The sequence below is a fragment of the Schistocerca piceifrons genome, chromosome 1, assembly GCF_021461385.2.
Source record: "Schistocerca piceifrons isolate TAMUIC-IGC-003096 chromosome 1, iqSchPice1.1, whole genome shotgun sequence".
Taxonomy (NCBI): Eukaryota; Metazoa; Arthropoda; class Insecta; order Orthoptera; family Acrididae; genus Schistocerca; species Schistocerca piceifrons.
Window position 1 is genome coordinate 1,024,833,187 of NC_060138.1, and position 19,156 is coordinate 1,024,852,342.

Genomic DNA, 19,156 nt, shown 5'->3' on the forward strand with positions numbered 1-19,156 from the left:
CTCCTCATAAAAGACTCTTTAACCACGGTCTCACTCAACCGAGTGAAACCAGCTTTCATTGAGCCTCAGGTGAACCTCCCTGATTCTGCCCCTATTTCTCCCACTCCTGCTTCGAGCAGCCATCCATCTTCCCACACCATGCATTTGGGTATTGATTTTCCACAGCGTGTTTCTCTGCCGAGCACTGCTCCTTCTCCGCGTTCATCTAATTCGAGTGGCCAATCTTTTCGGGGCTTCACTCCTCACAGCCCTCGCAGTTGAACTGCCAACCACTCGGATTCTACCACTGTGTTACCATCTTCATGTGACAGCTCTTTGTCACGCCGTTCAATCCACGCTGACTCCTCGTTGCCTTCGGTCACGCTCCCTCGTCTTTCAGCTGATCGCCCGAGGTTGTCTCCTGCACAGTCTAGTGCACCTGCCACCCCCCTCTTAGCAGACGCTTCCCCCTGCCATGGCTTTCCCACACCTCCCTGCCTCCCTACCATTGCTCATACAGGTGCCATCCAAGAATTCACAACACATGTGCACCCTGATGACATACATAAATTATCTGTTGTCGTAGATGGCGATACAGTGTGTGTGGTACTCGCGTGTGACAATATTGAGGGAGGAAGTGCAGAGCCTCGTGTGGTGCGCTGCTTTAAATTGAGCAGAAGTGCTGCGTGTGGCAATTTGCGTGCCTTTGATAGGCCTTCTGGCAAGGTGATTCTCCGCCTGCCGGCTGACGAAGTGCTACACCTTCACTCCTGGACGGGACGTCGTCTTCAGCCGCTGGCGTCGTTTGCTGACTTCACCGTCGATGTACCGGGCTCTTCACCCTCCGGTCTCCCACCAGTCAACCGCTTCTGCCTGACGCAGAAGAACTGTGCGTTACCTTCCTAACTTCTCCCCCCCCCCCCCCCCCCATTCACAGGGACGTACTCCATACTGCGCGGGGGGGGGGGGGGGGGGGCTATGTTCTGTGCGTAAGTGTGCTATCTTCGAGGAGAGGGCTTTGGAGAGCATGTTAGACGTTAACGGCAGTTAGCCTCTGGACTTGTATCTGTGTAGACGCAAAGTGTGAATAAATCTGTATATGAGAGAATTCTAGTTGTTTACCTACAACTATACTATATTCCCTCACTTGTAATGAAACAAATGCTAACATAAAATTTGATCTACTCCATGATAAAGTCATATCATTATTTGAAAATAGCTTTCTGCCAAAGCTAGTCAGAAAGGACACTGAGCAGCCAGGTAAAAAAAAATTATGAATCAGTAGTGGGATTAAAGTATCTTGTGAAAGGAAAAGGGCAATGTTTCTTTTGGCAAGAACAAGTAGGCATCCTGTGTTGTTGCACACTGCAAAAAAATACTCAAGATTACTAAAAAACTTATTAAAGAATAAAAAACAAGCACATAATGTCAGAAATCAGTACTTCTGATAATAGACTTAAGGCTGTATGGAATGTAGTGGGGAGAGAGACAGGACAACTAGCCACAGAACAACACAACAGCACTATTGAACTGAATGCAAGGGCTACACATGATGAGTCACGGGTATAAAATGCATTGAATAATCATTTCTTAAATACAGTAGAAAGCATAGGGACAAAGAAGTTGAGCAAAATGAAAGCAGTGTATTGAAAATGTAACTTCCGTAAAAAAAAAAAAAAAAAAAAAAAAACAACACAGAAATATGCCATTGTTGAACCCCTCTTGAAGAAAGGTGATAAGAGAGATGTCAATAATTACCAACCTGTTTCACTGCTGACATCATTCTTCAAAATTTTTGAGAAGATGATATATTCCAGAATAGTATCACACCTTAGCAACAATAGCATACTTAGCAAAACAGTTTGGTTTTCAGAAAGGTTGTTCTACTGAGAATGCCATTTACATGTTCACTCACCAGATTCTACAAGCATTAAATAATAAAATAGCACTGGTTGGTACTTTCTGCGAACTCTCTAAGGCGCTTGACAGTATCCTCCTACACAAATTAACATTTTATGTGAATTATGGTACAGCCAACCAATGGATAAAGTTGTATCTAACGTAAAGAATGCAGGAAGTTGTACTTAGTAATTCAAGCAATGTAGTCCTGGGACACAATTCTGACTGGGTGAGAAATCCTGCATGGAGTTCCCCAAGGTTCAGTCTCAGGTCCACTACTGTTCCAAATACTGTATATGTAAACAATCTTCTGTGTAGTATACAACAAATAGAAAAGAAATGACACTGGTATTGTAGGTCAATTCAAGCATATATACAGAAATAGAAGAAATTAAAAGTATCATTGACTGGTTTTCTGCGAATGGTCCTGCCCTCAACTTTAAAAAGATTCAACATATTCATTTCTGCACATCTAGAGGTAATACACCAATGATAAGTGTAACACATGGTGAGGTAATAATAAATAGGGTGGAAACTTCAAAAGTCTTAGAGGTCCCCATTGATGAGAATTTAAATGGGAAAAAACACATTTAGAACTCCTAAAAGAACTTAGTTCAGCCAAATTTGTGCTTAGAATCATTGCAAATCTTGGGGAGAGACAAATCGGTAAGTCGACATATTTTGCATATTTTCATTCAGTAATCTGTATGGAATAATTTTCTGATGTAACTCACCTTTAAGAAAGAAAGTCTTCATTGCATAAAAATGTGCTGTGGGAATAATATGTGGTGTTTGCCCATGATCATCTTGTAGACATCTGTTTAAGGAGCTCGGCATTCTGACAGTTGTTTTGCAGTATATTTATACTATTGTTGTAAATAATGCATAAGAGGCACAAGGCAGTACATAATTACAATACCAGAAGGAAAAATGACATCCATTACTCCACATTAAGATTGTCTTTAGCACAAAAAGGAATGCACAGTGCTACAACAAAAATTTTTGATCATTTACCCTGTTATATAAAATATCTGACAGACAGAAAGGTAGAATTTGAGAACAAACTGAGAAATTTTCTCCTTGACAACTCTTCCCATTCCACGGAAGAATTTCTTTTATTGTAATGTGTAAAAAGGTGGTGGGTAGAAATTACTAAAAGAATTAAAAATTCAGAAATGTTCAGAATACAACTGTATGTACAAATTAATTTGCAATGTGAATGTGTAGTGACTTATCCACAAAAGCAACTCACACACACAAGACTACTGTCTCTGGCTGCTGTGCCGTGTGTGGTGGATTAATCTTTCTTTGTTTATGTGCAGCATAATGTAAACTCAAGTTTATGCATACCTGTGTATTTCCAGTGAAATAATGTTTGGTACCTTATTTGTTAGCTTATGTGTTGAATAGTTCATAAGTTTCTGTTACTTATGTCGTATTATTCATACCTTTCTATCATAATTTCAATCTGCTTCAGTACGAAACAATAATTTGTAAAAAAATAATTCATTCTCCATCCAGTTATCCATTCTTAAACCAACCTATGAAATTCAAAATACATTGGAAAACAAAATAAAATATATGCTTTACTTTTACCCTCCCTAACCTGCAAATCATTGCATGCTCAGAAATGATTCAGTAAGGGTCTTATATCAGATACAAGTGGTCTCTTAAATATTATGGGGTCCTACATTCCCCCATGTAAGAACATTTGATGTATTTTGTGACATTTTTGTAGGTTTATTTCTTAGTGTCACTGCAGAGTATGTGTTATATTACTTCAGCTACCAATGGTTTAGCCATGGCAGCATTTTAGAGTAATCAGTTTCTACTGATAGTGAATTCTGATATTGTGACTGTTGCTTCTTGTGTGTGCTTGGTGTCGCACTGTAGTAGTGGTAGAGAGATGGCTAGTGTCTGTCAATATCGTTGGGCGACTGTGAAAACTAATGTATTTTCAGTCTAATTATTCGTGCTACATTCTGATGGTCTGAAGGTTTCAGTGTGAAGTGACTAAAGTTATATTATGGCATACGGGATGTTGCTAAAAGTGATTTGAAATGATTAATAACTTTGATAATAAATAGTATGGCCAGTGAACCACTAATAACTGTTAGCAATCAAATGTTTAATTGCCAACTTCCTAACATTACCATCAAAAGAAAATATATAATGAAATCTTTGGAGTAATAAGGAGAGCAGTAGGCTCAATTGTTACAACACACTGGCCAATTGTGTCATAAAATGAAAATATAATGGAAATGATAAAGGATGAAAGATAGTATTTTCAAGTTTTGGCTTGATATAAACTTGATCAAAAAAATGTTATTGCTCAACATAGTCAGTTACTGACTAAAAACATAATTTGAGTTTAAATTATTAAAATTCTGCTTTAAATTTACTTTTGTCTTGCGAATTTTTGATGTAGGTTGGCAGTCATGTATGGGTTAAGGCCTAAGCAACACAATCTGCTACTTGAGGTGCCAAGCTGAAAGGTGTAGGAGAAGCACTGAACTATAAGATTTCTATACAGGTGTATCACAATTACTAGCAGCTGTTTGGGGCATGAGGCTGACGGGAGAGCCAGGAGCACCCATGTGCAAGTTTTGTATACAATGTGTATCACAATTAGTAGTGAAAACTGACAGGGGTGAAAGTGTATGAAGTGAAAAGGGAGAAGGGTAAGGGCAGGTGGGGGCTGCCATGTTATAAGTTGCTTGCCTGGAAAAATGTTGTCAAGTCAGCCCTGCTGGCCATCTGTTGTAAAGATTAACATATGTGTTTATGTGTTAGTTTTTTTAATTTGTTGTGTATGGAGTGCTGTGCAGTTTCAGGTATTGTCATTATGAAAGTCAGCATTTGTTTGAAAATCTTCAAGGTGGGCCATGGTTTACAGGGTGGTCAGTAACATTATGGAAAGCTTGTAACAGTGTTGCAGGGTAGGTTACACTAGAAATAACCGTCAAGGAAAACATTCAATATGTTGCTCCATTTAGAAGTTAATTAGCTTTGAATTTAGCCAGTCAGGTCATTACACATACAAATTCAAGTGGCCTGCAGGTACAATCAGTGTTAGTTGTTCTCATAACATAGGTAATAGCACACATGATTGCTCAGTCTTAGGTTCAGGTTCAGTTTTTACTACTGTTTCATATCCAATTTTTGTATCACTCTCTTGTTTGGTTTTTGGAAACCAAATGAAGAACATATTCAGCAACAATGTTTTTGGTAGGCCACTTGAATTTGCATGCACAATTGCCTGATCGGCTAACCTCAATTCTAATTAACTCAGAAACAGTGCAATGTACTAAGTCCTCTTACAAATTTAAGTTTTCATCAACAAGAATCCCAGGAATTTTGTAGATGCTACTCTCGAGGGGCATGAAAGGGAAGCAGTGGTTGGGAAAGGAGTGAGACAGGGTTGTAGCCTCTCCCCGATGTTGTTCAATCTGTATATTGAGCAAGCAGTAAAGGAAACAAAAGAAAAATTTGGAGTAGGTATTAAAATTCATGGAGAATAAGTAAAAACTTTGAGGTTCGCCGATGGCATTGTAATTCTGTCAGAGACAGCAAAGGACATGGAAGAGCAGTTGAACGGAATGGACAGTGTCTTGAAAGGAGGATATAAGATGAACATCAACAAAAGCAAAATGAGGATAATGGAATGCAGTCAAATTAAATCGGGTGATGCTGAGGGGATTAGATTAGGAAATGAGACACTTAAAGTAGTAAAGGAGTTTTGCTATTTAGGGAGTAAAATAACTGATGATGGTCGAAGTAGAGAGGATATAAAATGTAGACTGGCAATGGCAAGGAAATCGTTTCTGAAGAAGAGAAATTTGTAAACATCGAGTATAGATTTAAGTGTCAGGAAGTCGTTTCTGAAAGTATTTGTATGGAGTGTAGCCATGTATGGAAGTGAAACATGGACGATAACCAGTTTGGACAAGAAGAGAATAGAAGCTTTCGAAATGTGGTGCTACAGAAGAATGCTGAAGATAAGGTGGGTAGATCACATAACTAATGAGGAGGTATTGAATGGGATTGGGGAGAAGAGAAGTTTGTGGCACAACTTGACTAGAAGAAGGGATCGGTTGGTAGGACATGTTTTGAGACATCAAGGGATCACAAATTTAGCATTGGAGGGCAGCGTGGAGGGTACAAATCGTAGAGGGAGACCAAGAGATGAATACACTAAGCAGATTCAGAAGGATGTAGGTTGCAGTAGGTACTGGGAGATGAAGAAGCTTGTACAGAATAGAGTAGCATGCAGAGCTGCATCAAACCAGTCTCAGGACTGAAGACCACAACAACAACAACAACAACAACAACTCTGGCTTGCATTTAACCAAGGGTGGACAGAGTTGAGAACTTAATCAGTAGGTGTATGCAGCAATTTCTTTGGCATTTTTATTATGACACTAGTGTCATCTGTGAATAGTGTGACATTGACTGCACTATCTGGCATGTAGTGCGTGTGTATTGTCAATATAGGTAAGAAATAATATGTGAAATTCACTGAGGTGATAGAAGTCATGGGATACCTCCCAATACCATGTTGGACCTCTTTAAACCAAGTGTAATGCATCAACTCATCATGGCATGAACTCAACAAGTTGTAGAAAATCCCTTGCAGAAATATTGATCCATGCTGCCACTAAAGCTGTCCATAATTGCAAAAGTGTTGCCAGTGCATGATGTTGTGCATGAACTCTCCTCTCTGTTATGTCCCAAAAATGTTATGAAATTCATGCAGTGTGATCTGGGTGGCCAAATAATTCACTTAAGCTGTCCTGGATGTTATTCGAATCAACTGTAGATAATTATGGCATGATATCATTGTTATGGAACATCAAGTCGATGAAGGGCTGCAAAGATCTCAAGTAGCAAAATATAACCGTTTCCAGTCAATGATCAGTTCAGTTAGACGATAGGACACAGTCCATTCAATGTAAACACAGTCCATTCAATGTAAACACAGTCCACACCATTATGGAGCCACCACCAGCTTTCACAGTGCCTTGTTGACAAGTTGGGTCCATGGGCTCCATGCCACACTTGAACCCTACCATCAGCTCTGGCCAAGTAAAATCAGTACTCATCTGACCAAGCCATAGTTTTCCTGCTGTCTAGGGTCCAATCAGTATGGTCACAATCCAAGGAGAGGCACTGCAGGTGATGTCATTCGGTTAGCATAGGCGTTTATGTCAGTCATCTACTGGCAAACCTGATTAATGTCACATTTCACTGCACTGTCCTAATTGATACGTTCATCTTATATCCCACAATCATTTCTGCAGTTATTTCATGCAGTGTTGCTTGTCTGTTAGCACCGACAACTCTATCAAATGCTGCTGATCTCGTTTGTTAAAGTGAAGGCTGTTGGCCTCTGTGTTGTCTGTGGTGAGAAGTAATGACTGAAATTCAGTATCCTTGGCACACTCTTGACACTATCTTAGAATATTGAATTCCCTAACAGTTTTTGAAATGGTATATCCCATGAGTCTAGTTCCAACTACTCCAACAACCACTCCATGTTCTAGGTCTATTAATTTCCATCGTGTCATCATAATCATGTTGGAAACCTTTTCACATTAATCACCTGAGTACAAATGACAGCTCTGCCAGTGCACTGCCCTTTTATACCTTGCTTACGTGATACTACTGCCATCTGTACACGTGCGTATCACTATTCCCTGACTTCCGTCACATCAGTATAGAAAAGACTGCTTTGTGCAATTTGTATATCCACTTTTGTTGCATCTGTCACTAAACTTATTTTGCGACTGGGGAAAGCCAACATCATTGTCACAGTCTATATTTGGTTTCATGTTTTTTCCCATCCCTTGAATACCTAGTGCTTCCAATTTTTCTAAAAGGATACTATGATTGAAAATATCAAATGCTCTGGAGAGATCTAAATTAACTCCGCTGTACTATTGTTTTCTTTGATTTCTGATTATTTGTTTGCTGTAGCACATTACTGCTGTTCCTATGTTTTCGTCTGCCTGTTACTGTAAACTTTGTTACCTAAGACCCTGAAGCTTGTGCTTAATTTCTACATCCACTGTATGGAGCATGGTGGAGGGTACCTTACGCCATTACTGGACATTTACTTTCCTGTTCCACTTGCACGCTGAGTGAGGGAAGAATGAATTCTTATATTCTCCTGTAAGAACCCTAATTTTTCTCATGAATGCAAAGTGCACATTGGAGACATTAGAATCATTCTGCAGTCAGCTTCAAACACTGGTTCTCTAAACTTCATCTTCTCTCCTAGGAGTCCCATTTGAGTTTAAGAAGCATCGTTGTAATACTTGTGTGTTGCTCTAACCGACCAGTAACAAATCTGGCAGCATGCCACTGAGTTGTTTCTATTTCTTCCTTTAATCCAACCTGGTGGGGAGCCCAAACACTCAAGCAGTACAGAAGAATGGGTCATACTAGTGCTCCAGATTCAGTCTCCGTTATAGGTGTGCAACAGTTTCCTAAAATTGTCCCAATAAACCAGAATCAGTCAACTGCATACTCTACTACCATCCTTACAGGCTCATTCCATTTCATATCACTTTTCTGCCTTATGTATGCATGTTTAATCAGTGTGACTGTGTCAGGCAGCATGCTGATAATGCTGTATTCAAACATATGGAATTGTATTTCCTATTCATCTACATTACACTGCATTTTAAATCAAACAGTGGAAAATCCAGGATGGAATGTAGCAATATTATGAAAAGAAAAGTTGATACTCACTATATAGCGGAGATGCTGAGTCACAGATAAGCACAACAAAAAGACTGTCACACATAAAGCTTTCGACCAGTAGGGCCTTCATCAAAAATAGATTTGTGTGTGTGTGTGTGTGTGTGTGTGTGTGTGTGTGTGTGTGTGTGTGCGCATGTGGCTGTTGTCTTTTTTTGATGAAGGCCCTACTGGACGAAAGCTTTATGAGTGACAGTCTTTCTGTTGTGGTTATCTGCAACTCAGCATCTCTGCTATATGGTGAGTAGTAACTTTCTTTTTTGTAATATTGTTACATCTCCGGGTGGGGACTACTCAGGAGGACATAGTTATCAGGAGAAACAAAAGTGGTATTCTACAGATTGGACCATGGAATGTCAGATCCCTTAATCATGTAGGTAGGTTAGAAAATTTGAAAGGGGAAAGGGATAGGTTAAAGTTAGATATAGTGGGAATTAGTGAAGTTCAGTGGCAGGAGGAACAAGACTTCTGGCCAGGTGAATACAGGGTTATAAATACAAAATCAAATAGGAGTAATGTAGGAGTAGGTTTAATAATGAATAAAAAATAGGACCACAGGTAAGTTACTATGAACATCATAGCGAAAGCATTAGTGTAGCCAAGATAGACATAAAGTCCACGCCTACCACAGTAATACAAGTTTATATGCCCACTAGCTCCACAGATGATGAAGAGATTGAAGAAATGTATGATGAGATAAAAGAGATTATTCAGGTAGAGAAGGGAGGCAAAAATTTAATAGTCATGGGGGACTGAAATTCGATAGTAGGAAGAGGAAGAGAAGTAAAGATGGTAGGTGAATATGGAACGGGGGTAAGGAATTGAAGAGGAAGTGCCTAGTAGAATTTTGCATGGAGCATAACTTAATCATGGCTAACACTTGGTTTAAGAATCATGAAAGAAGGATATATAAGTGGGAGAGGCCTGGAGACACTGGAAGGTTTCAGATTGATTATATAATGGTAAAACAAAGATTTAGGAACCAGGTTTTAAATTGTAAGACATTTCCAGGGGAAGATGTGAACTCTGATCACAATCTGTGGGTTATGAACTGTAGATTAAAACTGAAGAAACTGCAAAAAGGTGGGAATTTAAGGAGATGGGACCTGGATAAACTGAAAGAACCAGAGGTTGTAGAGAGTTTCAGAGAGAGCATTAGGGAACTACTGACAAGAATGAGGAAAAGAAATACAGTATAAGAAGAATGGGTAGTTTTGAAAGATGACATAGTGAAGGTAGCAGAGGATCAAGTAGGTAAAAAGACAAGGGCTAGCAGAAATCCTTGAGTAACAGAAGAGATATTGAATTTAGGTGATGAAAGGAGAAAATATAAACTTGCAGTAAATGAAGCAGGCAAAAAGGAATACAAACATCTCAAAAATGAGATTGATAGGAAGTGCAAAATGGCTAAGCAGGGAAGGCTGGAAGACAAATGTAAGGATGTAGAGGCATACAGCACTAGGGGTAAGATAAATACTGCCTACAGGAAAATTAAAGAGACCTTTGGAGAAAAGAAGACCACTTGTATGAATATCAAGAGGTCAGATGGAAAACCAGTTCTGAGCAAAGAAGGGAAAACAGAAAGGTGGAAGGAGTATATAGAAGGTCTATATGAGGGTGATGTACTTGAGAGCAATATTATGGAAATGGAAGAGGACATAGATGAAAATGAAAAGGAGATATGATATTGCATGAAGAATTTGACAGAGCACTGAAAGACCTAAGTTGAAACAAGGCCCTGGGAGTAGACAACATCCTATTAGAGCTACTGATAGCCTTTGGAGAGCCAACCCTGACAAAAGTATACCATCTGGTGAACAAGATGTATGAGGCATGCGAAATCCCTCCAAACTTCAAGAAGAATATAATAATTCCAATCCCAAAGAAAGCAGGTGTTGACAGGTGTGAAAATTACCGAATTATGAGTTTAAAAAGTCACGGCTCCAAAACACTAAAATGAATTCTTTACATATGAACGGAAAAACTGGTAGAAGCCGAGATCGGAGAAGATCAGTTTGGATTCCATAGAAATGTCGAAAATGTGAGGCAATACTGACCGCACAACTTATCTTATAAGATAGATTAAGGAAAAGCAAACCTACGTTTCTAGCATTTGTAAACTTAAAGAAAGCTTTTGACAATGTTGACTAGAATACTCTCTTTCAAATTCTGAAGGTGACCAGGATAAAATACAGGGAGCGAAAGGCTATTTACAATTTGTACAGAAACCAGATGGTAGTTGTAAGAGTCGAGGGGCATGAAAGGGAAGCAGTAGTTGGGAAGGGAGTGAGATAGGGTCATAGCCTATCCCCGATGTTATCAACAGTATATCGAGTAAGCAGTAAACGAAACAAAAGAAAAATATGAAGTAGGAATTAAAATCCATGGAGAAGAAATAAAACCTTTGAGGTTTGCCGATGACATTGTAATTCTGTCAAAGACAGCAAAGGACCTGGAAGAGCAGTTGAACGGGATGGACAGTGTTTTGAAAGGAGGATATAAGATGAACATCAACAAAAGCAAAATGAGGATAATGGAATGTAGACGAATTAAATCAGGTGAGACTGAGGAATTAGATAAGGAAATGAGACACTTAAAGTAGTAAAGGAGCTTTGCTATTTGGGGAGTAAAATAACTGATGATGGTCAAAGGAGAGAGGACAAAATGTAGACTGGCTATGGCAAGGAAACCATTTCTGAAGAAGAGAAATTTGTTAACATTCTGAATGTATTTGTGTGGAGTTTAGCCATCTGTGGAAGTGAAACATGGATGATAAATAATTTAGACAAGAAGTGAATAGAAGCTTTTGAGATGTGATGCTACAGAAGAATGCTGAAGATTAGGTGGGTAGATCATGTAACGAATGAGGAAGTACTGAATAGAATTGGGGAGAAGAGGAATTTGTTGCATAACTTGGCTAGATGAAGAAATCGGTCGGTAGGACATGTTCTGAGGCATCAAGGGATCACCAATTTAGTATTGGAAGGCAGCGAGGAGGGTAAAAATCATAGAGGGAGACGAAGAGATGAATACACTAATTAGATTCAGAAGGATATAGGTTGCAGTCATTACTTGGAGACGAAGAAGCTTGCACAGGATAGAGTAACATGGAGAGCTGCATCAAACCAGTCTCTGGACTGAAGACCACAACAAAAACAACAACAACAACAACATTGGTACATTACATTTTAATACATTTAGACCAAACTGCCATTCATCATACTGATTAGAAATTTTGTCAAGTCATCCTGTATCCTCCTAGAATCACTCAAGCTGATATAGTTCTTCATTTTTATATACACTCCTGGAAATTGAAATAAGAACACCGTGAATTCATTGTCCCAGGAAGGGGAAACTTTATTGACACATTCCTGGGGTCAGATACATCACATGATCACACTGACAGAACCACAGGCACATAGACACAGGCAACAGAGCATGCACAATGTCGGCACTAGTACAGTGTATATCCACCTTTCGCAGCAATGCAGGCTGCTATTCTCCCATGGAGACGATCGTAGAGATGCTGGATGTAGTCCTGTGGAACGGCTTGCCATGCCATTTCCACCTGGCGCCTCAGTTGGACCAGCGTTCGTGCTGGACGTGCAGACCGCGTGAGACGACGCTTCATCCAGTCCCAAACATGCTCAATGGGGGACAGATCCGGAGATCTTGCTGGCCAGGGTAGTTGACTTACACCTTCTAGAGCACGTTGGGTGGCACGGGATACATGCGGACGTGCATTGTCCTGTTGGAACAGCAAGTTCCCTTGCCGGTCTAGGAATGGTAGAACGATGGGTTCGATGACGGTTTGGATGTACCGTGGACTATTCAGTGTCCCCTCGACGATCACCAGTGGTGTACGGCCAGTGTAGGAGATCACTCCCCACACCATGATGCCGGGTGTTGGCCCTGTGTGCCTCGGTCGTATGCAGTCCTGATTGTGGCGCTCACCTGCACGGCGCCAAACACGCATACGACCATCATTGGCACCAAGGCAGAAGCGACTCTCATCGCTGAAGACGACACATCTCCATTCGTCCCTCCATTCACGCCTGTCGCGACACCACTGGAGGCGGGCTGCACGATGTTGGGGCGTGAGCGGAAGACGGCCTAACGGTGTGCGGGACCGTAGCCCAGCTTCATGGAGACGGTTGCGAATGGTCCTCGCCGATACCCCAGGAGCAACAGTGTCCCTAATTTGCTGGGAAGTGGCGGTGCGGTCCCCTACGGCACTGCGTAGGATCCTACGGTCTTGGCGTGCATCCGTGTGTCGCTGCGGTCCGGTCCCAGGTCGACGGGCACGTGCACCTTCCGCCGACCACTGGCGACAACATCGATGTACTGTGGAGACCTCACGCCCCACGTGTTGAGCAATTCGGCGGTACGTCCACCCGGCCTCCCGCATGCCCACTATACGCCCTCGCTCAAAGTCCATCAACTGCACATACGGTTCACGTCCACGCTGTCGCGGCATGCTACCAGTGTTAAAGACTGCGATGGAGCTCCGTATGCCACGGCAAACTGGCTGACACTGACGGCGGCGGTGCAGAAATGCTGCGCAGCTAGCGCCATTCGACGGCCAACACCGCGGTTCCTGGTGTGTCCGCTGTGCCGTGCGTGTGATCATTGCTTGTACAGCCCTCTCGCAGTGTCCGGAGCAAGTATGGTGGGTCTGACACACCGGTGTCAATGTGTTCTTTTTTCCATTTCCAGGAGTGTAAATTCTCATAATCTACATTTTGACTTTCTGCTTGCTGAGTTTGACTCTTTATAGTTTTGTATCTGTTTTTACGGTGCATGTTACACGTCTGTGATCACCTGATCTTTTGAGATGGTTCAGGATGATCTTGCACTGTACAATTACTTTATTGTTTGATAAAATATAGTAAGTTTCAATATTAGTTCTGTTAGGCCTTACAAATCTACATTGAAGGATGGGAAACTGTGACTTGGCAACTAGGTGTTGGAAAACCATGCCTTTTCAAAGAATATGGAGGTCAGACATTGCCCATCTGTACAGTAGGACAGCTGGTAATCTGCGGCAGATCTGGTGACAAAGTGCTGGTACAGTCACAAGTGTTTCAGAGTAGACCATCCAGTGCATGTAGTTAAACTTGAGGCTGCACAACAAATGACCCCTAAATGTTCTCATGTTCATCCAACAACATCATCAGTTATGACTGAAGTGGGCACAGAAGTTTTGAGACTGGAGTTTCTGTCAGTGGAAACACCTGGTTGGATGAACCACATTTCTTATTACACCTGGTTGATGGTTGTGTTCAGATATGCCATCATCTAAGTAAACAATTGCTTGAAACATGCAGTGTGCTATGGGCACAGGCCGATTGGGGTAGTATTATGTTGTTGTAGACATTCACCTGTGCTTCCATGAATTCAGTGGTAGTAACCAGGGACGCCAATGGCTGCTGTGGAGTATGTGAAAATCATTGCAGACCACCTATATCCCTTTATGCTTGATATTCTCCTCAGTACCAATGGCATCTTCCAGCAGGATAACTGTCTGTGTCACAATGCCAGAATCATGCCACAATGGTTTGAGTAACACTCTAGTAAACTCATGCTGATGTCTTACTTACCAAATATGCCTTATCGTAATCCACTGGAACTCATCTGGGATGCTCTTTGGCACCAGCACTGTGCTACATACCACTGATCCATAATTTACAGAAATGCCTGACCGATGCATAGACCTCTCTTCAGTCTTTGACACTTCAAAGATTTATGAAAGTAAACTTGCTAGAAACTATTTCTGAATATCCATGAACATACTTTCAGCAATTGCTTTTAAGTATTTGTATCACATTTAATTGAAATTAAATTAACATCTGGTAATGCTGGTGATGACTTTTCATCAATACTAAGAAAAATTCATTTAGGGGACCACATTTAATTATTTTCCTGTAGGATGATGCCTCATATCCTAAATTAAGAGTTTTGTCTGTCAATTCCCTTTGTTTACTGACTGAGAAATACAGTTTGAAATATTTCAGAGCACTTCCTGCAATGAATGACTATCCTAATTTACTTTGTAGATGTGAAATGACAAGTCAGCCTTTGTAAGTAGCTTGTAATAATGTATTAAGTATATTCTCACTATATATGTAAACAGCCTTCTCAATGCAGGAATCCTTTAGAAATCCAAACTGTGAGTTGAAAAATACATTATTTTTGTGCAGACAGCTACTTGCACACAGCCTTACCAAAAAGTTGATGCAAGTGGAATTGGGAGTAAGTTGCATAACTTTTATTTACCCCCTTTCAGCTAAGCTGTGAATATGTCCTAGTAATAAATTATTTGATTACATTGGTAATTTAAACTAGTTGAGCCTTGAACATAACCATTGATGTTTTCATGGTTGTAAGAAATATATGGTGAATGATAGTTCTTCTGATGATGTTGGTGTCATATTTGCCACCAAACTAATTTTTAAAGGCAAGTCTCAATTATTCCATGCTGTGATTCCTGAACTGACAACTTCATTACATTTGTACTGGACTTAAGAAGCTACTTAATGTGCCTGGTGTAAGAAGATGGTTAAAAACATTTGCCACATCAGACACATCTCTTACAGATACATCATTTATTTTCCTTTTTCTCCTTTCTAGCTTTGACAATCTCCAAATTCATGCATATTGTGTCTATTTTGTCCATTGATGTGTAACATTTGTTCTCATATTGTGTTTATTTAGATGTTTGGATGACATTCTTCAGTATTCTGTCCTATGCCTTGTAATGAAATGCATTATGAACATCAGACCTGTTGGAAACAAAAAATGTGGGAAAATTATAGAATTATTAATAAAGCAATGGTGGTAACTAACTCATAATCACAGATAAAGAATAGAATAGGAGGAAATTGATGAAGAATTCAGTCAAGAAAGCACATCATCATGGAAAGGTGAAATCAGAATTTATTGATTAGGAGACACAGAAATTAAGAACTGGTTGAAACATGGAATGAAATCCACTGTTTCGATCCTATTTCACTGCTATATTTATTTTTTTAATTTATTTTGTTTGATTGTTTACAATTTTCTTGCTAGTGGGAACTCAGTTATAATTCTTATATTTATGAATGTATCCATTACATGTTATCACTGTAAAATGTGAAAGGCATGATTTTTTATGCAGGTTTTGCATTTGGCTTTGGAGTTCTATGTTTCTGCTTTAGTGCTAACACCACAGTACTGAACTGATTACATCTATTTAAAAATGTTTTGTTATTTGTCAAGGGCAAATAAAATTACTAATATCTTGCATTTTTGTACCTTTCAGGTAAACACAATTCTACTGATAGATATAATCAGAGTGCTACTTACAAAACTAAGGCATGTGACATCTGCTAGATCTGGATACATCAGGTAAATGTCTTTCCAACTCTTTGGCTTCATTTTATGAGAAAAACATATTAATTAAGGAATTTTCATATTTTCCCCACAATACCGTTTCTTAAAATATGTAAATGTTACTTCAGTGTCTTTAAAGGATAATTTAAAAACTATAATGTTTACTGATTAGCAAAACATACTAATCAAGAGCCCAAACTCAACCTTATCAAATATAGCCCAGATGATAGCTAAACAAACCTACAAATGGCATCAAGAATCAAAAATCCAAAAAGTGTCACAATGCTGAAAAGATAGAGAAAATTCTAATAGATACATCTTCTCTAAATACCGCTTTTTTTATGACACTTGGTGGGCAGAATGAGCAATAATTTGGAGTATTGAATATGCTTTTAAGTAAGTATAACCATTACTGTGCTTTTGATGTACTTGATGCTGCATGTCTATATGTCTATAAACACCTTTGAGAGACAGACTGAAGTATGTGGAGTTATTTCCTTCATCTTACATATATCTTTTACTTGCTCCTGACTTCCAGTTACACCACATTACAAATTATTCCCTATTCTCTAGCAAATAGCTCTATTATTTATTGAGGCTTGTGAGTATAAAATGGCCATATACACATAGTTCTGTTATATCAGTTTTAATTAACACTTTGCCACAATTTAAACTTATTTCTGACACAAATGGTTTACTACATATTGTACTTTTTATACATTTTCTGAAGAATGAATATGTTAAAATTTGGGATTAATTATTCATTTTTCTTTTCTTTGCAGAAGAACTACAAAAGCTACACTAATGCTGGCGCCAGTTTTTGGTATAAATATACTGTTGACTGCTTACAGACCACAGCCTGACTCATGCACTGCTGAACAGGCCTACTATTTCTTCTCTTACTTCATGGAAGGAATGCAAGGCTTTATTGTAGCACTCCTATATGTGTATCTCAATAAGGAGGTCAGTTTACTTCTTATGGTGTACTCTCACAAAAAATAATTAAATAATAACTCATACATTAACAACCCTTGGACAAAGTATTGTTTTTATTATTAATGGACTAACGTTTGATATTTTCAAGTTTGGCTACTGGTCTCAAATTTTGTTAATGCTTCTGTTTTTGGTTCTGCCTTGTATTGCAGCATCCATTATATTTTTTAGATAGGATTGAAGTGATAGCAGAATTTAATTTTCACAGAGTTGTGAGTCACATTGAGTTATGTTCAATGAAGGTTGGACATTTTTCCATTCTCCATGAATGACTATGAATAATTGTGATCAGCAGTCTGGGCAAGAGCTTAAATGGCATGTTATTAATGCTCAAGTTGATCATATAGATATTAGTGATAATGTTACAAGAGACAGAAAATCAATCTGCACTGGACAAAGGAAGGGAAGGAAATCAACCATGTGTTTATCAAAGCAACAGCCCTGCCATTTGCTTTATGTGATGTAGAGGAACCAAAAAAACCCAAAGTTGTATATCTGGACATTGATTTAAAACCTTCTGTCTTGACAATGCTTGTATTAATTTTATACTGGAGTATTTAGGTCATGTTTCGAAAACATGAAGTCTATGTGAAATTTAGTGAAATTGTTTTCTGTTCCTTGTGTTATTAGGATGAACACTCTCTTTGGTTTCCAGTTTTGTGGGGTCTCAGAATGCAGTCACAACGGCCTTGATTATTTACAGTGATGGGAATGTCAGAATATTAAGATCTTTGAAACAGTTTCTACAACATTCTTTTTGCTACTTTGTAAATGTAATTTGCATGGCTTTCTTCTGTAGTATGAATATTCTTTTCATTCCGTGATGCTGGAGGTCTGCCATACTGTGATACCATATAGCATGTATGATTCAAAAAGTCCATGACAGACAGTGCACAAGAGGTCTTGATATACATACTGAGACAATTGTTTTAGCTTACTGGAAACAGTATTTATCTGCTGCTTACAATTTAGTTCACTGTCTATTGTTTCACCTATAAAATTAACTGAAATTACATTTGCTAGTTTTTTTCATCTAGGAAACATCCCATTGTTCTTCATTTTGTTTAATATTGAAAACAGATACAACTTTTTTTAGGTTAGTAGTTAACTTGTTTTCCATGAGCCACTGCACTGTGTTGTTGATTAATATGAAAGAGTTTTTCTCAAGTGTTTCAAAATTGTTGGAAAGATGTAGCACAGTCATGTCATGTGCGCACAGTATCATATATTCATTTTCATATGTTTGTACATTATTAAAAAATAAATTGAAGAGATAGGTCCCATTATAGATCCTTGAGCTACTCCACACCTAAATGTTTCTAACTTCTTATCTCTATAAGTTTTTAATGGTTACTTATTGCATCTTGTTTCTGAGATATGATGTTATCCAGTCTGCTGCTTGTCCACAAATAATATAAATGGATACATTAATGTTAAATGTTTTGTAAAGAGAAAGCAGTAAATCTAGAAAAATGCCCCTTCTGTTGCATTACCATACTTAACTATTGTGTATGTATTACATCTTACTCCACATTTATGTAACTACATGCTGATGCCGGTGGGGTTCTGTCATCAGTCTATATGCTTCAAAATTTAAAACCTGTTTAATACAGATATTAACATTAACCAGAATTTACAACCCTGAGTCCACATATTCTTAAAATTGTAGGAATGACTAATAAGGCACTTTTTTCCTTTGTTTTTCAATACCTGTGGATTTTCAAATCCTGTCAGATGTCTACTGACAAATCTTTGTGTCAGAACATAAAACTCAATTTTGAAGCCTACGCACATGTGCAATGTCTGTATGGCAATATTGTTGCACTCAGTGTTTCAGTTGTGGATTGGCATCTGAATGTAAGAATCCTAAGATCCCAGAATAGGCTTTTGTGAGATGTTCTGTAATGAGCCATATATGATACCCTTACTCTGTACATACTTTTTTGACATTTGCTGCATTGCCGTAGGGCACTGTTGATGAAAAGTGAGCTAGCAATCTTATGTGCAGTTTAATACAGGGAGAACTGTGTTCTTTTGGATACATTTTTCCATGTGCTGATGCATTACTTATTTATTCATACAGATGCACAGGAAATTCAAACACGGAATTTCATTTGGTGCACATGCATTGCTCTTGCGCATGCAAGTAATG

At 39.0% G+C, this 19,156-nt stretch overlaps 1 protein-coding gene across 1 annotated transcript in view; it reads left to right on the forward strand.

Annotated features, from left to right (window-relative positions):
- Positions 1-19,156, forward strand: part of LOC124710511 (calcitonin gene-related peptide type 1 receptor-like) — a 263,198-nt gene that overhangs the window by 242,304 nt on the left and 1,738 nt on the right. Inside the window, exons 9-10 of the mRNA XM_047240931.1 lie at positions 15,941-16,026; positions 16,794-16,974. Coding sequence (XP_047096887.1) covers positions 15,941-16,026; positions 16,794-16,974 — 267 coding nt within the window. The remainder of the gene's footprint in view (positions 1-15,940; positions 16,027-16,793; positions 16,975-19,156) is intronic.